This window comes from Mastomys coucha, unplaced genomic scaffold (assembly GCF_008632895.1).
Source record: "Mastomys coucha isolate ucsf_1 unplaced genomic scaffold, UCSF_Mcou_1 pScaffold15, whole genome shotgun sequence".
Classification (NCBI taxonomy): Eukaryota; Metazoa; Chordata; class Mammalia; order Rodentia; family Muridae; genus Mastomys; species Mastomys coucha.
Genome location: NW_022196897.1, coordinates 98,541,002 through 98,564,789, shown reverse-complemented (window position 1 = coordinate 98,564,789; position 23,788 = coordinate 98,541,002). Strand labels below are relative to the sequence as shown.

The following is a 23,788-nucleotide window of genomic DNA, read 5'->3' as shown; positions in this document are numbered from 1 at the left end:
CCCCCCCCACCCAATCAGCGAGATGGTCATTTACTGTTCATGGGCTGCCCAACCAGTCATGGGAAAATGAAGCCTCCCTCTGTCCATTCCTGACTCCAGCTTTGACCTTAGCTGTGTGCTAGCTCTTGGCTATTTGGCCAACATTACTACCTTTAGATTTTGCAAATATTTCACCCCTATCAATTACATTAGACCTTTTTTGTTCTCTTATTTACATGACCTGCTTGTAGCTCTACCATGGCAGAGAATTAACTCTAACCTAGATTCTAAGGTATATCTGCAGTCTTGTTGTTACTTCATATTTAGTGTCTTATCTATAGAGTGATCTGAGGTGGTCTCCTAGCAGGAAGCTTCTAGTTAACTGTTTTTCCTTACAGTTAGTCTGTCGTAATCAGCTACATTAGGAGCAAGAATCTACAAAAGGACAATGGTGCTTTGCATTCATTCCTCAAGAGCTTCACAGGGGCTGCTAGCCTGCTTCTAGTGGCCCAGAACTCTATCTTTTCTCTTCTTCTTTCTAGTCTAGCATGGTTATCTCAGACCCAACTACTAGACCTCTTCTTATTCACCCACTTTAGCTATCATGTTAACTGTTAATCTTTCTTTTAACGCTGTTCTCCCTATTACTTATATCACCAACCTGCACTGTCTATGATGGGCCTCTTTCCATTACAATGTACAGAGAGCGATCTGTCTCCTGTATCACAATGAATAAACAGAATACTGGGGGAGGGTGGGTTGTACTAAGTCCAGGGAGTATCTTTTAGTACGTCAAATGCAATGTGATGGGATACTGGGAGAGGAGAAGAAATGACATCTAAAATTATGAAGTTACATCTAAAAGGATCATAGGGTAATGGAAGGATATGGGTAAATCTAAGGCTGAATTTGGACCTTGGAAGTCAAACATCTCTACCTTATTCTTAAAGATGGAGATGTGGAAAGTCAAGAGGAGTTAACAGCTGCTACCAGCTCCCAAATGGCAAATCTAGAAGAGAAATGAGATTCCCTAACTCCTACCTGCCCTGCAGCACAGAAGATCTTACCCTTACTTTCCACATCCTCTAACTTCTTACTTCTAATTATTTCAGAGTTATGTGAACTAAGCCTGAAAGAGCACAATAACATAAATTAAGACCAAGACCTCCAAAGACTTCTTCTAGACTTGAAACATCTGTGCCTCCCATGCCTCACTAACTTATACCAGTCCCCCAACCCCATCAACTATTTCTGCTAATCAGTTGAACAAAAAAAGGCCATATAGCCAGGAGATAATGGCCCAAGTCTTTAATGCCAGCACTAGAGAGGCAGAGGCAGGCAGATCTCTGAGTTTGAGGCCACCCTGATCTATAGAGCAAGTTCCAGGATAGCCAGGGCTACCCAGAGAAACCCTGTCTCAAAAACAAAACAAAACAAAACATAAAACAAACAAACAACAACCAAGCTACATAGGCACTTTGTAAGGATGAGTCCCAGTGATGAAGGCCTTTTTCTGTTGAACAGTATAAAATAGTTGCAAGACTGCTTCCACCGTGGAAAGGAATTAAATATGGACAACAATGTGAAAGAATTTAAAAGGAGAATGGTGAGGTTGGACATGCTGTGGAACTTGAAGCGAGCAGAGTATGCATGGTATTTTCGTGAGCAAGGGCTATATGCAGAGTTAAGCACAGTTCTGATTCTTAGGCTCCATCCAGGCTTGCTCCTGGACAAATGGCATAGGTTCCCAGTGCTGCTACTCTGTCGCCTGGAGACTGATGTCTGGTGAGGATTACACAAGCAACTGTATGTGTGTGATATTCCTGTCCATGCCTGACCAGAGGACTTCATAAGTACTGCATGCCTTGCCAGGGCATTACATGAGTACTGCAGGCTTTCAGGAAAAAGAAACAACTTTCTTACTGATGCCAACCCATATCTAACAGGCATGATTTTGTTTTGGTTTGTTTTTGTCAGTAGGAAACAAATATTTTATGATGAACTGACAGTCCAAGCAGGGAGTTGTTTCCTCCCGAGTCCCCATAACCCATGCATTTGGAAACAGGGACTAAAGATCTCCCAAGTCACTGTCTCATCTATACTCCAAGCGAATTGGACTCCAAAGTCAATTCTTTCTAGGGATTCCTTTGAGTGTTTCAGGGCCAGTGCTTTCAGGGTTGGATTTTCCATCTCTTTCACCTTCATAGGGTGATTAGTGTAAGGTTTTCTCAGGTGACTCTGCACAAGGTCACTAGGTTCACTCTATTCTTTATTCCATTTCCTGGTCCAAGATGTTTTTCAAACCATTTGGGGAATAGAAGCGTCTGTAGATCTGGAGGTTTTTTGTTTGTTTGTTTGTTTGTTTGTTTGTTTTCTGATTCCTTCTTCAGATGGCCTGCTGAAGCACACTGATGGCGACCCTGCGAGGACAATCAGTCACACATCTGTGACTGCCCATCCTCACCACTGAGAGCTCTGATACTCTTCTTTGTCTTCAGCTCATTAGACTTCCAAGGTGCTGCTCCGTTTACAGTGATTTACTCTTACAGATGGGAAGAGGAAGATCAAGTTGGCTGTTACAAGGCTGGTGGGGTTCTTACTATCAAATGTTTCTGAGACTGGATTCCTCCAGTCAGTGTCAATGATTATACGGGAAGGGGACTCACTATGAATGACAAATAAAATAGTGGGAACAGAAAATCTGTGACTCCACTTGGGTGGCTGGTGGGAGGCTCAGCCACTAAGGTACAGAATTTTGTGGGTCACGTTTCTGAAGGATATCGGGGGTTTTCCAAAGCAAAGAGAAAGACTTGGCTGTGCCACAGGGGCAACTACAGTAGAAGAGGAGGAGTCTCTGTGGAGAAACTACTTCAGAGTTGCTTCTGGTAAAACTTACCAAGAGGGTCTGGAATGTAATAAACTACTTTTGCCTCATGCAATGTGTTTCTCTTCCTTCCCTAGCAGCAGCAATGGCAGACAGCTCTTTGTTGCTACAGCTACGTATCTGCTTAACTCTTATATTAATTGTTGGGTTCAGCTCCCACCTTTACCTGGAACTACTATGTCACAACCCGTATATATGAGACAATTCCTCCATTTCTCTCTCTCTCCCCTCTCTCTTTCTGCGCCGCTATCCCCCTACTCCCTCTCAATTAAACCTCTTGCACGTGGAACTGTCTGGGCCTGGTGATACCTGCAGACACGTCCCACCGACACCCAAACACATCAGGTATCATCAGCTTCATTTGTTTAGATTAGCTCTGTTCAGTGCAAGTTGTACAATAAAGGAACTATTCTTTCTCTTGCACTCTGAAACGGTCAATAGTGCTTCTATTCGGGTGGTCTATGCACCTTAAACATTGCTAGTGACTAAGAAATGAAGTACTTAATATGATTTCATTGGAAATCATTTAAATAGACCCATCTGCTAAGCAGGCACTCTACTGGGCGCTGCCATAGGTGTTATAGGGCATTTCAACGAAATTAGGTCAAGTCTGAGATTAGATACACAAGGAATGGCAAGGCCAGGTTTTGTACTGGATCCATCTAATTATAAGTGTTTCCTATTTTGTAGTGTTTTTCTTTTTAAGTTATAGTGTAGCAGTTTTCTTTTTCTATTGAAACACTTAAAAAAAAACTTTTGTTTTAATGCCTTTAGTTTGGTAATTTGATGCTGCTCTGTGTTTCCTTGCTGTACCAACTACTGTTTTGTTTCCTTGACACAGCTGGTGTCACCTGAGAAGAGGAACCTTGTGGTTGTTTGAATAAGAACAGGCCTCCATAAGCTCACAGATTCATTGCTTGATCACTAGAGAGTGGAACTGTAAGGAGGGATTAGGAAGTATGGCCTTGTTGGAGAAAGTTTGTCCTTGTAGGAGGAAGTGTGTCACTGGGGCAGGCACAAGCCCAAGTTCCCTCTCTTCCTGCTGCCCATGGATCCCCAAGTAGAATCCCCAGCTCCTACTCTAGCACCATGCCTCTTGCATGCTGCCTTGCTTCTCTCCATGCTGATAATGAACCAATCTCTCAAACTGTAAACAGGCCCCAGTTAAACTCTTTTCTTTAAGAGTTACCACAGTTATGCATCTCTCCAGAGCAACAGGAACCCTAACTGAGACAAACCTCAATTAAAACAGAAAAGAAGGCCTCCAGTAGAAGCCCTGCAGCAAGGCATCCTATGGTATATGTTCTTGACGAGTGACTGATGTGGGAGGACCACCGTGGGTTTCATTACCCCAGGGCAGGCAGAACCAGCAAATGCAAAGCATCCTTCCATGGTCTTCTTACGTCTCTGCCTGCAGGTTCCTGCCCTGATTTTCTGCCCCCACTTCCCTCTGTAATAGACTATGAGTGGGATGTGGAAGCCACAATATAAACCTGTTTCTCTCCAAGCTGCTCTTGGTCATGGTATTTTATCAAGGAAACTAAGACACTTTGCATCCTAGATCTTTTAGTAACTAAACAATGAGTGTCCAGCTGGATGGAAGGACTCTAGTAATCCAGACTAATGCCAGACTTTACTATGATTAATGGATGCTAAACTCCCCACAGTTACTTAACGTTCCAGCTGCCATCTTTACTACAATTGAGAGTCAGCTCAGCCATAGAAAAAGGCTCAGGGAACTCATAATCTAAAGCTAACACTAGAAATCATATTCACATTTGAAACCAGAGCAGTGCTGGTCCAGTGTATAATGCTGATCAAACTACTGCCTGTTAATATATTACTTAATATATTATAGTATAATATATTCTATTAATTAATATATTATAATAACTACTCCCTGTCCCTAGGTTTTGTAATGACTTGGCTCTAAAATGCCCTGGCCAAACCTCATGAGTCCCTTGGTCCCTTACGAAGCAGTGCTCAGAGGGAATTTAGGGAGGTGACTGGATCCAGAGAGTTCTAACTTCATCAACGGATTAATCTATTCAGAGGTCCATAGTGTGATGGGCTATTGGACAGTGGTGAAAACAGAAAAGAATTGGGCCTAGATGGAGAAAGTGGGTCACTAGGGCATGCCTCAGGACATTTTGTTCCTTCCTGTACTAGCTAGTTTTATGTCAACTTGAAGAAAGCCAGAATCATCAGAGAGGAGGGAGCCTCAACTGAGAAAATATCTCCACAAGGTCCTGCTGTAGTCAAGTTTTAGGGCATTCCCTTAATTCGTGGCTGATGGAGAAGGCCTGGCCCGTTATAGGTGATGCTATTCCTGAGCAGTGGTCCTCAGTTCTGTAAGAAAGCAGGCTGAGCAAGCCATGAGGAACAAGCCTTTAAGCAACACTGCTCCATGGCCTCTTCATCAGCTCCTGCCTCCAGGTTCCTCCCTTGCTAGAGTTCCTACCCTCACTGCTTTTGATGATGAACTGTTCTCTGGAGCAGTTGGGAATGAAACAAACCCTTTCCTCCCCACGTTGCCTTGGGTCCTGCTGTTCCATCACAGCAATGGTAACCCTGGCTACGACTGTGCCTGCGTGTCTCTATCCCTACCTCCTGCTCTGCCTCCTGACGGATGTGGGGAGCTGAACAGCCTAACCTGGCCTTGTAGTCCCTGAGATAATGGTCTACCTTATCTATCACACCCCTAAAGTAACGGAGCAAGCTGATTCCCAACTGGCATCTCAGAACCCTTAGTGGACAGTAAGTTTGATTTATGTCAGCGATTTTAAGGAAACCTGCTGAGCACGGTCTCTAAATATCTGCCCCACTCCCCCAAGCCGAGAAAGACCTTTGGTGTGTTTGTTTCTAAACTGGAGAGTATTCTGAGTGGAAGTCTCAGTCAGAGTAACAATGTCAAGTCTGTAAGATTCAAGCCACACTGCCTGAGGAAGGAGGGAAAACCTAAAAGGGAGAGAGGAAATCCAGAGTCCAGAGGGCAGAAAAGTTATAATTAATAAATAACCAGGAGGCATGCAAACATGTTTTACTTTTATTATATATCCATATAGGTAGTAGATAAATAAATCTTTAGATAAATATATATTCATTCATATTTCCAGGAAAAGAACATCCTTTCTACGTCGTGATAATATCAAAACCCCAGAACACTTGTAGAGAATAGGAGTTGATAATGAAGGAGAGGGTCCTAAAAGTTGAGGGGCACAAATAGATACCATTACAAAACTGAAAAAATTCAGCACTCAATAATGAGAAAACGATGACACTCGAGCATGACCCTGATATCACACAATCACTGAAAACTTATCTGTTAAGACTCTGAAACAGCACGGGTAAGCCAGAAGAAAGGAAGTTGGAAACTGCAGTATACTTGCTATGAAAAATATCCTCACTGAAAACAAGTATGAGCAGTGAAAAAAGAAACTGAAATGAATTAATGTTTCACAGAGGTGACATTGGGCTGAGACAATGAGTTGTTTCTGAGCCCCCACAAACACTCTCTCTGTTTCAAATAGTTTTCACGGACTATGCATGATTTCTGAAATTGTAAAACATTAAGCAGAGACTTAATTTCATTCACATAGAAGAAAGAAAACCATGTTCACATGGTTTATAGTACTTTAAAACAAAAACCAAAGAGACACAAACCAAGACTACAATCATGAAAGGAAAAAGAAGCAGCTTTTCAAAGTCCTCTTGAGCACTGTTATCCTCCAGGCGGCCGCCTAGGATTTGCTGGGTCCCCGGCACTTAAAATAACTCACCAGTAGATGTCACTGTTGCACTTACCTGAGTCCATCCCACCTTTGACTTTTCAAGTAAGGAATCAACACTCCCTCTCCCTCTTATGTATGTGTGTGAGGTGTGTGGGTCTGGGTGTGGATGTGAGAGACAAAGAGTGTGTGTGACGGAGAGTCTATGTGAATACATGCATGGGTGTTTGTGGGTGTGTGTGTCTTGCTTGCATATACTTGTGGAGGCCAAACGAACATTAGATTCACTGGAGCTGGAGCTAGGTTGTTGTGAGATGCCATGTGGGTACTAGGAACTGAAGCCAGCAAGCACTCTCAACCACTGAGACCGCTCTCCAACCCTTCAAACCTCTTTTTATGAAAACCAATGTCAGATGTCTTTCTGAAGTGACTACAGGGACTATTATTATGTGGTTATGAAAAAAAAAAAAAAAAACAGTTCTACTCAATGGTTACTACCCATCTCGAACTGGCAGATCTAACGCACTCCTATGGAAACCCAGTGTTACGTAGATGGCCATAGGCCTAACTCAAACTCACTGCATGTGTAGCCTCAGATCAGAATATAATAAATCAGAGAACAAGAGATTGTGGATGGGCATCAAAATTAAAGCAAAATAGAAAAGGCCACAAGGAGCTGTAGGGAAAAGAGGGCAGTGTCAAATGGCATGGTCTGGCCAACTCTTAATCAGGCCATCTAAAACTGGAAGTGGCTAGCCCTGCCCAATGCTTTGTCCTGGAGAGTCAATGTCTCTGTGTCAGTGGATATGTGAATGAATGAGAAAGGAGAAGCCTATGTTTTTAAATGGGTCATCCTTCATTTGGCAGATTTCCCACCAACGCATTGGACTGTTATTTGAGCAGCTGGAGAGAAAGAGACGTTTATAGACGTGCAATGAAGCCAGGTGACTTGGGTTTCACTGGAAAGCACGGGGCATATCTGTCAGCTAGCATATGTTATTCATAAATTTTTAGTACACTAATATTAAGTGACTAGCAGCAAATGGGTTTCTTTCCACAGGGAGGTTTATGCATCACAGATATTGAGACAGAGTACTCTGGAAATAAACTACAGACACGGTCGCCTTCTAGCCCACAGATTTTGCCTTGGTTTCTGCAGTCCATCGATTGTTTTCTTCAAACAATGATCTACATACAGAATACAGCCTCAGCAACTTTACATATACAATTTACATTAAGTTCATATTAAATGAGCCTGTGCAGACCACAAAGAGCCAACAGGATGAGCACAAAGATTTCCACTTACGTTGAGATCCAAGTACAGTTCGCTTCTACTTGTCTTCTCTTTCTCTTCCTGGAGCAGAAATGGACAGGGCGGTCCGGCTCTGTAACCCAGGACCCAAGCCCCTCCATCCTTATTGGAGAGGTCTTTGGGCGTCTGCTCATTGAAGTTGTCACAGGGAAAGCCTTCAGAAGCAATACCTGAGTGAACACAGGGATGAGTGTCAGTGACGCAGCGGGAAGATGAGATACAATGTCATCAGCAAGTTTAGGGGATTCTACAAACCCTCTCCATGTTCTGCCTTCACTCTCTAGTGCATACTTTTAGAGTTTGCTGTCCTTGAAAGGGCTTTTCCCAAGTACTCTTTTGGCGTCTTCAAGCATATGCCTTCGTCTCCAAAAAGTTGGTATCCTCGCTTTTTTCTAGGCTCCAAAGTCCTGTGTGCCAGCCCAGGCTGGTCAGCTTCTACTCACTCACCATAGAATCAGAGGAGGGGTTGGGGAATAGGGGCATGGGGTTTTAGCTCTACCACTTTATGGCATTGCCCAAGCCAAGGCACTAATGTCTTTGATTTTCTGGAACTGAAGCAGTGCCTTATTTCCAGGAACAGACTTACCAGGCACTGAGCATACAGGTCTATGTCCATTTCGCTGCATGAGCAACTCATTTGGGAATGACTTTTGTCATCTCCAGAATCATCAGCTAACCTACTCCTACCTAAACTATGTAAGGGTGACAGTAGGGATGGATATCTTCACATTTTAACATAACCTAGAGTTGGGGAACACTGGTGCTCCCATTTTGGGGAGAGGGACTGAGGCATAGAGTTGCTAAGCAACAGTGTCAAGTTCATAAGGTCTATAAAGGAGAAAGCAATGGTTGGAAACCAGGCAGTTGAACACTAGAGGCTATGTTCTTAGAAATGATGTATATAGCCCCTGCCTGACATTCTTCAAATGGTAACACATGTTCTGTGATAAAAGGATGTGACGGTCAGAAAGACTATCCTTTGGTGCTTCTCAGTTAATGTCAGGTTACTGAAGAACTTGAAATGCCCCTTGGTGGAAAAAATAAGCAAGTCTCCTAAACCTATCAAATGGGATTTCCCCAAACTTATTTGGTCATGGGATCCATTTAAAGGGACATCTGCTGAGCCAAATATGTTGTAAACTCTTAGGGCTCCACTGGAATGCCGTTTGGACAATACTAGATTAGATCAATGACAGTCAAGCCTCTCGAGGCACTCATATTCCTGGTCCTCTTTGAATTCCTGGTAAGCAACCTCAGCAAAACCTGGAGCAAACAGGTAGACATTCAAGACTTAGGCTCAGTGTCTTTTGCAAGAGGGATTGCTGGATATGTGATAGGGTGTTTATTATGCATAATCCCTGTAAGAGAGGTGCTCTGGAAGTGATCCAAAGCCAGCTGACGGCCTTGCCATGCTGAAAACCACACTCATTAGTAATCTGAGCTGAGACTAACTCAGCGCACAAAGGGCTGTGAGGCAGCATGCTTCTCTCTTATGAGAGTAGCATTTGAAAAGCCAGAGAAGTTGAGGACATGTAAGGTGTGGATTTCTGTTTGCTTGTTCAGTTCAGTTCATTGAGTTTTAATCACACTTCCCAGTAAAGGTAACAGAGGTCACAATGCTTCTAAAGCTGCGACTGTAATGTTCCAAAGGCTGTTCAAAAACCACTTTCCTGAGGTCCATGACCTCAGGAGTCCACTGTCACCTCTACAATGGTAGGGTGTCTGAAAAGTGAACTCGAGTACTTTCTTCATAAGGATACAGTGCCTTAAGATGAGTCTCTGTCTGCTTGAGCACCCCCCTCCCCATACCTACTGTCTACAGAAGATGAACAGCCAGCTGTTCACCTGAGCTTTGACTTAGGGAGTCATGTCCTGGGGAGTGCCCCCAACTCCTGTTCTCAAGGAACAGGGGGTGTGGGGTAGGGCAGGAAGCTAATGCCCAAAAGAATCTCAAAGCACCTCCACAGACAACGCTGAGAGGAAATCATCTCTGTGAAAACCGGAAGCTCATGAAGCTCTAGTGTTGGTGGGATGGCTCATTCCTCTCCTGTTGTTAAGAAAGAAGGAGACACACCCTTGTAAAACTATGGAGTGCTCACTCCACACCATCTCACTTCCTAAGTCGATAATTACTAGCCAGACCCCTAACTTAGATCCTTACACTCTTTTCCTTTTGGCTATGGAGTAAATGCTGGCTTTGGATGAAAGTTACATGGATTGATGTAACTATATAACACATAATATATATCACGAAATACATTGTACAGCACCCCAAGTAAGACATTCATTTGATCAGAGGCATATTGTCTGGTGAGACTAGATTTATTATTACAGTATGAAGAGTGGAGTGAAAGAGTGGTGAATTCACAAAATAGCAAAGGCTTGGTGTTCCCAGAAAAAAACACACGAGTATATCTGTACATGTGCACACACATGCAAATGCACACTCACATACCTGCAGTGTCAAGCCAGCACCACATTAATGAGGTGAGGCATACAATACAAGACACTCTTTATACAGAGGAAAAACAATAGAAAGCTTAAGCAGAAACAATAAAAGTTAATTTAATTCTGGAGTTGATTTTCATTTCAAAGAGCCAATTATTGGTGCCTAGTATCTAACCAGACAATAGCCTATGAAGAAAACACACAAGAGAGACCACGACGCGACGCGTAGTAACTCCGACAAGGATCATTAGGACAAGAAAGGACCAGAGGCAAATATGGGTTACATAAGACTGTTACCTCAGAAGTTTGACAAACCAAGGACAGAGGACAAATTCAACTTTCCAATGAAAATGAATAAATAGCAAATTTATAAAGTAATTTTTGAATACAGAGTTTTAATAATATAAATACAAATGACTGGTATGATAACAGACATGACTATATTTATTAAAATAGGGCATCTTCATATTATTCTTTTCAGCTGAGTAAACAAAAAAGCAAAAAATGAACTTGAAGCAAGTAAATGTGTCAGCACAGTTAGCTGTCACTCAATTTCTAATTCACAGAGATTTTCAAAGTGTTAGATTTACATTTCTGAAACACCAAAAATCATCAACTTAATCAAATGTCTTTTTTTCTTTAATGCACATTATGAGTAATTTTATCAGGTGTTTATTAGTTGTTTTGTTTCTCAAAGGCACACCAGTCCCTCGATTGATCACATACACACACAGAGGTTAATTTGACAGGTGATCATGGTTAATAGGACACACAGCACAGATACACAAAGGGTAAGGTGGCTTACCTTTGAAAGTCTGTGCTTTCCCCAACCATTCAAATGATGAGCTGTACCTTGCTGATGCTAACCTACAACATCAGCCTGGGGGCTGCTGTCAGTAATCAAAACAATGGGAACAGACAGAAAGAAAAGATAATATGCCATTTACAATGGAGGCAGTATTCAAAATCCTCCTTCCCCAGATGCAATCAGTCTCTCTGCCCGTGGCACACAGATTGCTGTTTGATTTCTTTTCTCCTTCCTTGCATGGCAGTGTAAGTTCAGAATCTTCCTCCTGTCTCTGCGACTGCTATGAGAGCCACTGTTTCAGAACCACACACGTATTGGATCTGGCTATGAAACCTGTTCTGGCTGAATGAGGGTGGGCAATGTGACAGTTCACAGCTCTGTACGTAATCATACACATCCATATCTACAGCTCTGGCAAATAGGCTCATGGCTAGCTTCAGTCAGACTCGATGCTCTCCAGTATCATACCTCAACTCCTAGTACCACCACTTCCACAGTGGTAAATAATTGCATGCAACTGAATTAGCAATGTGGATAGAATTCTCCCAGGAGAAACATGAACAAGCGCTACCAGGTCCTCACCACCACAAGATGGGATTGTGTCAGGAGGACGATGTGTCCAAGTAGAAGAAGGCTGTTGGTAGACCAGGGAGCAGGATGGAGTGCGAAGCAGGCTACAGCAGTTTGAGAATCTACAGGGAAAGGATCATAGCTACCAAATGTCTAAAGTGTTTGGATGTCTAAAATGATATTTAACGTCAAACTAAATGAACCGCTACTTAAAGCAGAAAGGGTTCTTGTATGTCATCCTGTCTACCTATTCTACCTATTCTACAACTGAGGGAACTAAACCCCGAGAAAATGTCAGTATTTCCAGCACACTTTGTGGCAAATTTTGGATGAAAATCCAGTTCCTAGAGAGAAGCCGCCTACGATACTTACAGGAATACATGATTTATTGCCAAACCACAGATGGGGATGCTGAGGTAAGAGACAGATGATGGTGGGAGTGGCTAAGAGCATAGGCTTTTGACCTCTGACTTTTATTCCTGGCTTCCTGTAATACTAATTGCTTAACCTTGAAGTATCAAACATCCTTCCATCATCATTGCCTTACCAGTGAAAGTCAGATAATAAGGATAAGCCTGGTAATGAAGTGAAATCCAAATTATTTTCTCCAAGGAAACTTCCTAGGTTGTGGGTGTGTGAACTGCGTGAAAGTACATCCTGGCTTAAAACTTAGTAAATGCAATGGAGATAAATTGAATATCATGTCTGTGAATGAAGGACAACTTTTTATCAAAGAAGTTTAAAAGAATCTTTACAGACATTATCTGTCCAGTTAGCTTTTCAGTTCCAATGGCTGCCAGTTAGCTGAGAACTTCTAACACCACAAGCAAGAAGCTAGAGAATAAAAGGAGAAACGGTTGTGTAAACCCATGCCTATTGCGCCAAGATCTTGAAGACTGCTTTCTTCCACAGTCATAGCTCCTACTGATTGCTGCTTTTCTATTTTACAGTTCTTGTCAGCTTTCTAACACTGGAAATGTGTTTCCCCTTCAAGCCTAGGAGTCTTCTTAAGGGCCACCCACTCTGGTGCTTGTTTCCATAATGAGGTCACTCAGTTCATACACAACCTTGAAAACCTACCTTTAATTTGGACTCACTAAACTCTCTAACTTTCCATAAGAAACTCTGACAAATATTGGCATTGGCAATGGTATCTATTTCCTGCCTTCTAACATGCTGAAGTTTACTAGTGCACATAGGTCCTTGCTATCTGCTACCCACTGTACTTATTTAGGATAATAGCAATAATGTGATTGGCTCATCCATTCTCCAGTAAGCAATCAAAACAATCAAACCCTTCTCATCTTCTCTTCTGACGGAGAACAGGAAAATTGACATAGAGAAGCATTTTAAAGATCAATAAAGTCACAAGACCAGAGGACTCCTCAGACATATTTGGCAGCAATATTACATCTGAATAACAGCTGCAATTGGCATCTTTGTGTAATTGAGCTTACAAAAGGCTAGCTGTTCTCCAAAGAGTCACCTAGAGACCTGATTAACCCTAAAGGAATTCTTGTGGCAAAGTGCTAAGAATGAATCGCCATCTCTGTACTGTTCCAATCTTTGATGTTGGCACAAGTCTCTTCAGTTCCTTTACAGCTTAGCATATGTCTTCAAGAAATGGGGGAAATAATATGATGCTTTTTCTCCTGGAACACATAGGTATAAGGAGTTCACATTCATGTTCAAATGAATGCCTCAATAGGCATATTCTCAAATTCATTCTTGCCTTTAGGTATTTTTGTTTTTTCTGATCCTCTCTTCAATGTATAATATGATCCAGAAAACCAAACCAAACCAAACTAAGCAAACAATGACAACAACAACAACAATGACAAACCACTGAAGCAACAAGAGGAATTTGGTATAGGAGGATATTAGAGGACTCAGGGTCATGTCAGTGTGTTTTGTTCAGCTAAAGTTCCACAGTTTCTTTTCATTATATCTTGAATCCATTTGCTCAAACATGAAATTAGTCCAAATCATGTTTAATTAATTAGCTTGCTTTTAGCATCACACCAATATTTGACCCCCCCTCAAGGGGACTCTTGCAATCATCAGTGTGATTTTGCTATGTCTTTAGGCTATTACTGCACCAGAAAACACAGCTCCAATTTAAATTGCATGTCAGTAGAAAAAAAAAATCAATGTACTAAAAGAAAATTGATTCCATAAGCTAAAATTTTTATGAAAGCAACTGATCCATAAAGTAAGTTAAAACTATACTAAGAACAGAACTGAATTATCTTGCTCAGCCGCAAGATACTTATCAACGTATTCAAATTCATGATAAACATTCACTGGAAAAATTACAGTCAATAGTAAATTACAGAATCTTAAAGCCTAAGGTTGCTGAGAAATCATAAATCAGTACAAGACTGTCAGCAATGTTTCAGTATATCGAAAAGGCTTGGGTTGCTGTGTGTGTACAGACAACTGTATCAGAGGCCGGGCTTTTACTGTGGACTCACATGTTACACAACCAAAGGAGGATTATATAGGCCAGTGGTGAGTCTGCTAATAAACACACGTTCCAAATAGTTAGTGCTCTCTTCCCTTATTTGAAATGAACATGTATGCATGAAGGGCAGGAATGTACCCAGTTCCTGGAAAAAGCAGCAGGCTTGCTTGCACCCAGGGGTGGGGGTGGCTCAGGTGAAACGACTTTTCAGGGGACTCAGCTTTGCTCAAGCCACTGGGAAACCAACTGGCAAAGGAAATAAGAACACATTGCTAGGACAACAGGCAACAAAAATCTATTCCTGCAGCAATGTCTTCCAGCTAATGTAGTCCTAAAATAGTTCTGCAATTTGCCACAGAATCCAGAGCAGCGTGAATTACTGAAAAGGATAAAACAGTAAAGGAACGATTGGATAACTTGATGCAGATTACTAATGGTGTTACTTTGCTGAAGAGACTTGACACTATTTTTTTTTTTGCAAAAAAAAAAAAATCGTTAAATCATGTCTATTTTTAAAACAATGCAAATTTGAGTTTTAATATTTGTACCCAGCAAAGAAAAATCAATGAAGAAGTTGGGGAGGTAGCTCAGTGTGTAAAAGGCCTGCTATAGAAGTATGAGGACCCAAGTTCCAACCCCCCAGTGCCCACATAAAAAGTTGGATGCAGTGGTACACATCTGTGACTGCCGTGTTGGAGGGGTGGGCCAGATATAGTCAGATCCCTGCAGCTCACTGTAGCTTGGCCAAATGGATGAACTCCAGGTTCAGAAAGAGGTTCTATCTCAATAAGGTGAAAAGTGATCAAGGAAGATATTCATTGTTGACTACACACACACACACACACACACACACACACACACACACACAGAGAGAGAGAGAGAGAGAGAGAGAGAGAGAGAGAGAGAAAAGAGCTTACACACATGAACATATAATATATTCATAATGCAAAAGCAATGCAAAATTTGAAACCACTTCTATTGTTTCTGTGGTAAACAGAATGAAGACAAAAATGACTGTTTTCAAGGGTTTCCAGAGGGGTAGGAGCAGTACTCTGTGAGACAGGGTGCAGCCTTCTGACACAAAGCTCATGCTGACCTGAGGGCCCATACATGCTGATATATTTCTACATGGATATAGGAGATCATAAATGGAAGGGCTAGCAACAACTGCTGCATCCCTGTATGGCTCTAGGAACTTGACCTGATAAGGGGGCCATCGAGAGAATAAAGAAAGAACGGACAAACAGACACACTTATAAACATTGGATTGAGGTGGACTGAGGTCTCTGATGGAGAAATCACAGCACCCTAGTGTGGCTCTGTGTTTTGCCTTGCAGCTGGTGTTTGTGAATGCCGCTTGGGGAGACAAAAACGTGGGGGCATTAGGCTATGTTAGTTCCTCACCATCTTTGGGGTACCTGGCTTGTGGGACACGCCACCAACTCAGAGTGGTGACTCAGGGGAGGCAGAACACAGCCAAAGATGGGAGGGTCCCAACCTGTGTGTCTCTCAGGATGAGAAACGGCACAGGCTGGGGCCAAGGCTGTGGTTCCCAATTTCCTGGACACCCAGACACCACTGGGAGTGGGGAGGAGTTAAGAACAGGACTATGAGCTTGAGATGAGTTCTGGGATAGAGAATCTGGCTCAGCTCAGGGTGAGTGTCAGGAGCGCAGAGGGGCCTTCCGCAAGAGACTTAGGCTGTACAGCTCTGTAATGAAGGCTTCCCTCACACTGTTTCTTGACGAGAGAGACAATCCTTGTTCATTGGAACTGTTTATTCATGGTGAAAAGGGTGCATACAACTTACTCAGGGTGAGCCAGAGATCAAATATCTTTTGGAGGAAAGAAGGGAAGCTTACTGGCTAAACCCTCTGGGTAGCACATCTAGATACCTCATTAGCATGGAGAACTCTGGGCTCTATGCTACATGACCCGTTGTCATGCTCCTCTTGTGAGATGTCATGGTCACAGGCTCCAGAATAGGAATCTGGTTGGGAGCAGATGCAAATGCCTACCGTTCTCAGTTATGAGAATTGCCGGGGTTCCTTGATCGGTTCGACTTCATCAGTTTTTCTGTCTCGTGACACGGTTCAATTTGTCCCACACCCTAGAAACTTACATATACTGTTGAAGAGAGGCAGGCTTATTGTTTACAGCAGAATAGGAAGGTGGGATTATCACAGATTAACAAGGAGATGGGGTTTATGGTATCAGCTAGCTCAGTAGGCAGGTTTTACTAATCTCTGTAGGAGCCGTCTCTGTAGGGGACCAGTCTTCGGGCTACAAATGTTCATAAGAACAAAGCTATGTTGGACATTTTCTACACACATTATCAACATTCATACTCAGGCCAGGAGAGAAGCTTTGTCATTTGCCTGAACCTAGTCCAGAGAAGGCTTTGGCCTGTTCCCATGAGCCTGAGCTCTTTGGTCCTGGCATGGTCATGTCCATATCAACAATGCACATTCACCCAAACCTGCATGCACTCAGGGCTTCCTCCACCCACCGTGAGCAAGTCCAACAGTCTTACATGATTCTAGGCCTTAAGTTCTGAAAGCTCTGGGCAAACCTCTGTTTAGTAATATATTCCCACTGATCAGGGGAGCAGGAGTCAGACTCAGATTTTTGGGGGTTCGTTACTACTACCTGACAGAGAAAGAACAGGTAGAATCACATAGGCTGTAATGATCAGCCAGCTGCCATGAGATTGATGGGGATTTGATGGGACATGAACAGAGTCTCTTACTGATGCCTTCCTTATACATTTTCTCTCTCTTCCTTATAGCATTTATTTCCTGGATCACTGAAGACAAAATCAAAAAACAAACAAACAAATAACAACAAAACCAAAAAATAAACATGCTTAGATAGTCCAGAGAGCCAGATAGTTTCTTAGTCAGCTCCTGAAGCCCAGAATTGTGTTATAGATGTAGCAAGAAGAGAAGACAGGGCTCAGAGTGGGTGTTGTTGAGAAAGAATGGTTAGAATATAATATTGGCAAGAACTCAGACTACTTTCATGGAAGGGCTTTGCAGTTTATTAGTAATGCCTTTCTTGGCTCAGGAGGAAAGTATTATAGAACGTGACCCCATTTGAGGCATTCTTTAATTAATCTCTATGTCTTTGGATTTTGCCTGCTAACTTCTCGGCAAGTCTTTATCAAAGGCATTCTGTCAGCTTGACAAGAAATCAGAAAATATATGAAGCTCAACTTGTTACTGCATTGAATGTACAATAGGAGAAAAAAACTTAAAAATAAAAGACACAGTGAATTAGTAGGTGGGAATCTTTTATTCATCTCTCACTCCTATTAGTAGAGAAAGGCAATGACTACATATGAAAATGTGAAATAAACCCAAATAGGATTGATGATCTTGCTTCCCTTACAATTAAGAAGAGAAGGTTACATTCTGAGATTGTAAGAATGTAGTATGGGGAAGGATGGAAGAGTCTCTACCATTAAAAGCTATTACCTTTATAATGTAATGTTCTTTGTTACTGAGGAATGAAGCAAGGCTAGGCCTAGAGACAATAAAGATGGGGATAAGAAAGCAGGGAAAGGATTATAAAAGTCACTAGAGACTAAGGACTACGCAGTCGTCCAGGTTCTTCTCCCACTCGGGAAAGGTCAACTGATAGCTCCAAAGACCTGTAACCGAATCCTCTTCCTCTTTTGATGTTCTCACCAAGAGGGGTTTAACTGCCCCTCCCTTGATTCATTAGATACTCACTTCAAAGAGCCCCTAAAAGCACAATGTTTGCCTAAACAACTCCCTTGTCTGACTAAATCTAGACAAAACTCCCCAAGGCAATTCATCCTAAATTTCACACATTATTGCCTTTGGCCCTGTGAGTGACCTCAGCCTACAATATTGATTGCTGCTTGCCTCACAATATGAATCCCTCTGATGATCAATCAGTTGGCAGGACAGACAGTCATCCAATCTGATACTAAAGATGCACCAAAACCCAAGAGGAAACCTCACAATTTAGAAGACATGCTATGACTTTCCTGTTTACAGACCATGGCCCACACTTGATCTACGATTCACGATTCTGAAGTGAAGAGGAATATTCTATTTAGTAACAAGTTAACTCAAAATAATCTATGAAGTTTTAAAAAAAATGTCTTTGTTTTAATACGCATGCAAGATCTGTGGTAATCGTGCGGAAGGAGAACACGAATGTCTATTTTGGCAACACAGAAGACTAATAAGGAAAATTATCCTTATCAGTAAGTGTGGAGACTGTTCAACACATTAGTAATGAGATACACAAGATAATGAAATTAAAAATACAGAACTAGCTCTCTCTCTCTCTCCCTCCTCTCTCTCCGCTACTGCCCCCTCTCTCCCTCTCAATTAAACCTCTTACACGGTGGGAAAAAAATACAGAACTAATAAATTTGGAAAGGCTAAAATACAGCATCCAAAGCTGGTCACACAGTAGTAATGTAGGTACTCGTTCTAAGCAGGAAGGATCCCATCATGTTTAAGCTAGCCCCAGACACTTATAGTACTGGACGCAGAAAGTTCCCATTGTTTTTGTTTTAAAATAAATTAACACATGTATAATTACTTTGTGTAAGTATACTGAATAGAAACAGGAAGGAACAGCTAGGTGTGGTGGCCTATGCCTTTAATCCCAGCATGCAGATGGGTATCTGAGGGATTGAGGCCAGCCTGGTCTATATAGTGGGACCATGTCAGAGAAAGAGAGACAGAGAGAGACAGAGAGAGACAGAGAGAGAGAGAGAGAGAGAGAGAGAGAGAGAGAGAGAGAGAGAGAGAGAGAGAGAGAGAGAGAGAGAATGGGAGAGAGAGAATGGGAGAGAAAGAATGGGAGAGAGAGAATGGGAGAGAGACGGTGAGGGAGAATGGATAGAATCTGAAGAGAAATACTGGGCAATAGACCAATGCCATACTTATGACTGCAATATTTCACCAGAAAGGAATTTCTAAGAGGTAAACATCATATACAAAAAAAAAAAAAAAAAGTTTATCATGCCATTAAACCCCTGAGGCTAGAGAGATTGCTCAGCACGTGAAGGCATAAGTTCGATTCCCATGACCTATCCAAAGGCAGAAAGAGATCCAGCTCCATAAAGCTGTCACTGAGGGCCACACACATTTCACGACACTTCAACACACACCACGCTAAAATGTATATGAAAAAAAGGCTCTGACAACTTTAAATAAGGCAAATGCTCAAGATTGGTAAATGAAGGAATGTCTTGTTCTCTCTACAGTTTATAACATTCAAACAATGCTTATGAAAGATTTGAAAATATGAGATTTTCAAGGAACATGTTAAACTTTAAAGCCATACAACAAGTACAGAGACTTCTTAAAAGTATTGTGAAAACATTCAACTGAATTTAAATTTCAAGAGTAATATTTCCAAGGGTGTTAATGATGGGAAGATTTTTCTATCCTTATGATTTCTATGGTTATTTAATGATGGCCATATAACACTTTTAGAACCAACAGGTACATTCTCATTTAGTGAAACAAAAAGGTCACTTTTGGAGAAATATACTTCAAATAGCTTCATGAGAACACATCTCACTCTAGAGTGTTTTTCTCTCCCTATGTTCAAGGTGGATTTGTACATGTCTAAGCATCATGATAACACAGTGATAACTATTTTGTTTGAAACTTGTGAAATCTAAATCAAAATGCTTCTATTCCATTATCCTCAGTTCTTGCTGTTACAATGAAGATACACTCAATTTGTTATTATCTGAATTCATTAAAAATTTCCAAAACTAGCCAGGTGTGCTGGCATACACCTTTAATCAGGCACTCAAAAGGGAGAGGTGGATGGATCTCTGTGAATTTGTGCTCAGCCTGGTCTACATAGAGAGTTCCAGCTCAGCCAGGAGAGAGAAAGAGACTGGGGGTGGGGGGAGGGAGGGAGGAAGGGAGGGAGAGAGAGACAGAGAGAGATATAGAGAGACAGAGAGACAGAGAGAGACAAAGAGAGAAACAAATACTCCCACATTAAAAGAATTTTAAAGACTTGACATGTAGTATAATTTCATTAACTTTAGTGAACATGTATAATACAAGTTCTTTATATTTTTAGAAATTGTCTTGGGATGGCACTTAAGATAATTATATTCAGAATAAATGAGTTAGTATATCTAGGTGCTATATAATTATAAATTGTAACTCAGATGTTGGTTTTAAATTTTTCTATAGCATTTCTGATCTTGTATTTATTTCTGGTAGTACATTTAGCTCACAGTATATAAGCTGATTAATGCTGGTTCTTTTCTACTTGCTTTCTATGTATCATCTATTAACTTACTTTAAAATGTATGATATAAAATGCTTTCAACATATAGATCTCATGCATATATATGTTATATATGTATGTAAAATTCATAGAAGAGCTCAAAGCATCAAAGTCAGAGAGCCACAAGTGTTGGCATGCATGTGAAGAAATCCTAATATTTATACGGTGTCAGTGGGAATATAAAGACATGCAACATCTCTGTAAACCAATACAGCATTTCCTCAAAGCGGTAAGTATGGAATTACAGTATGGCCTAGGAATTAATTCTACAATTATGTCAAGGGAAAAAGAAGAGGTGTATCTACACAGAGACCTTGCATGCAAATGATCAGAGAAGCAATATTCCTAAAAGCTAAAAGGGGAAAACAAACCAAGTACCTACCTTCTTATGAATGGATGAGCAAAACCTGACATATTCATAAAACAGAAGAACATTTATCTATAGAGAGAATGCATTTGAAGATATTATTCTGATTAAAAGATGCCTATCACAAAAGACCATATATATATAATACATATGTATTATATTTATTTGAAATGTCCAGAAAGTAGATTAATAGTTACCTAGTACTGGAGGGGACTGTGTGGTATAGTACATGATTGAAAATAAATATAGTTTGGAGCAGGTAATAAAATATTCTAAAATTAATCTGGATGAGATTACATTATTGGGAATACACTAGAACATCTAAACTGTGTGTTTTAACTGGGATAATTTGAGATGTGCATATCCTTAAAGTACTCTAAAATAAAGACTGTCAGTTACCATCTTATGTCAGTTGCTTGTATTATACATTATGATTGTCTACCTGGAAAAAACATAACAAAGTGTTAATACTTTTATGATATATTTTTATATATTTATATAATTTACTTGAAGCAAAGCTATGTACATAATAATGTTAGCCACAGTAGCTTCAAGCTGAAACAACTTTAAGGGCTCATTTATAATACTGAACTTTAGCTACTGTAGCTTATCTACACAGTAAAATACCATCAGCCATAGCTAAAAGTTGTAATTTATAAAACCATATGAAAACATTAAAAGTTTAAAAATAATGTCAGTAAGTAGTATATAAAATGGACACAAATAAGTTGCTTAAAATACCTGTCTCCATGAAAAGAATTGAAATGGATGGATTATGGAAGATTTTGTTTGCTTTTTTCTTTGCTTTTTTTTTTTTTTTTTTTTTTTTTTTTTTGTACAGCACTTTTCTTTTGTAACCCTCTCAATTAAGAAAGATATCGTTACTGCTTTATCAAACCAGAAGTAAGCACAGCAGTCCATTAAATTTAAAAGGCTCCCTAGATATACCTAATAAAAGAGCATTGGGTACACATGGACAAATGGCAGACACCACTGGTATTAGAGGTATCAGGGTGTGCAACAACTCAGCTCATCGACTGACAGAAACACATCCTACTTGGACATGTAGCAGTCTGTTTGTTTTTGTTTTATTTCACCAAATCCAAGTACCAGGAATTGATACTCAATCAACAGGAGCTTAAGACACTACCAGGTTCCCCTGAGAGCTCACGTTAATCTACGGGGAGATGGAGACATGAGGAATGTTGTTTGTTAGGAAGTGAGGATCTGAGGAGATGGAGGCATTCATAGCAGAGCATCAGAATCTTGAGTCTAATAGCCATCATGTTGATACTGGCTAAAAGCTGTAGCCACCAGCTTCCAACTGCCCTCTGCAGTGCCATGCACTGAGAGGAGGAAAGGCCAGGGAGAGAGTAGAGAACCTTTGCTAGTGGGCCCGTATTCTCTGTTTTCTTCAGTGTCTCATTGTGGAGGGAAATAGGGACCTGGATACTTATAAATAAAGGTCAATGGAAACACTGACCAGCCCAAGGCTCATCTGCCTCTAAATACGTTGGGTATGTGAGCATCTGTTAAGGGAATATTTGCTTTCTGACTTTGCCTGAGTTCAGTCAGCTTCAGTTCAGTGTGGACACTAAACCAAGCCAAGTGTCCGCGCCACATTAATTCTTTGTTTTTTGTGCTATCTAAGCCTCCTGTTCCTTCAGTTGATAATGCATAACTGTGAAGTTTGAAAAGCATTTTAATCTGCTCTTTATTCATAATTTTTACTCATTTAATTTTAGGGGTATGGCAGTTTGCCTGTGTGTATGTCTGTACACCACATGCGAATGTATGGTTCAGAATCCAGAAGGAGGCATCGGATGCTCTGGAACAGGAGTTACAGACAATTGCTAGCTGCCACATGGGCCGTGGGAATTGGACCTGGGTCCTCTGGTAGAGCAGTCAGTGCACTTATCCACAGAGCCATCTTACCAGCCCCTTCTTAGTTATTATTGAGATCAAATTTGCCTTTACTGACTCTATGGATGAGCAGAAGGAAAACATCCCCTCAATGTTCAGCGATGATTGTGGCAGAGATTCATTGGACTTCCCGCCCCCCCCCCCAGTGTTTGTTTTTATAAACAGCTGACCTGCTGTTTGCTCTATGCACCATCATTATGAACACACAGAATGGCACACACTATTATGAAACCACCCTTTTATAGCAACAGTTTGTTCTTCCATAAACTATAGCCTTATTCTTCCACCCTTATTCAACTGTGAGGCTTGCCCCAAAGGGGGAGGGGACCCGTCATCTATGTGTTGATACACCTTCCTCAAGAGCCCACTACAGCTCACATTAAATAGTACCACCACCTGCTTTGTGTGTTTACTGTCCTCTTGTATGCGGGAGCCCCTTGAGCAACAATAGCAGCCACAGTAAAGCGGAGCTTTATTGTGTCACCTTCGAGATTGGCTACTATGCTTTCAGCTTTCCCAGTCTTGTCAGATCCTGCACTTCAGCCCTTTCCCAGAACATCTCCTGTGGTGCAGTTCACCGAGCGTCCACTATAGATACTTCAAAGCATATCCCTCCTTAACAATAAAATTGCCATTGAAAACTGCTTCCACTCTTCCCACAAGGGAGGGAAACCAGATAAATACCCATCTGTGCACTGCTTAGCTCGGGGATCCCCTGGGCTTGGCTCCCTCAGGTCCAAGTCAAACTCCTCCCTTGGCAGCACTCCATGGTCTTCCAGGCTGGCTTCTTCCAGGGCCTGCTCTGTCCTGGAAGTCCTATAAGAGGCTACTTCCGGGACACTCTGCTACTTCCGGGACTTCCACCCTCTGCAGAAACAGATGGGTAGCTCTCCACAGCCAGAGAGTCCAGGCCTATGACAGAGATACTCAAGTAGCTCACAACTCTAAACAAAACATCCTAGCATACTAACTTCATGACCTGGACACAAGAAACAAACAAACA

The 23,788-nt window shown here is 41.4% G+C and overlaps 1 protein-coding gene and 1 long non-coding RNA gene across 12 annotated transcripts in view; one reads left to right on the top strand and one right to left on the bottom strand.

Annotated features, from left to right (window-relative positions):
- Positions 1-23,788, bottom strand: part of Fmn1 (formin 1) — a 370,679-nt gene that overhangs the window by 262,846 nt on the left and 84,045 nt on the right. For 9 of the 11 annotated variants that reach the window (XR_004118764.1, XM_031371363.1, XM_031371365.1 and 6 more), the window contains one exon: positions 7,898-8,073. Coding sequence is in view for 8 of the 11 variants with exons in the window: in XM_031371363.1 (XP_031227223.1) it covers positions 7,898-8,073 (176 nt within the window). In the remaining 3 variants the exon portion in view is untranslated. Of the gene's footprint in view, positions 1-7,897; positions 8,074-9,834; positions 9,951-11,156; positions 11,242-23,788 lie in introns of those variants that run through there. The other 2 variants (XR_004118765.1, XR_004118766.1) reach the window with 2 other exon arrangements.
- On the top strand, positions 5,490-7,721 carry LOC116090654. Its single transcript, XR_004118767.1, has 3 exons — positions 5,490-5,620; positions 7,459-7,535; positions 7,652-7,721. It is a non-coding gene; the product is annotated as an uncharacterized LOC116090654 (long non-coding RNA).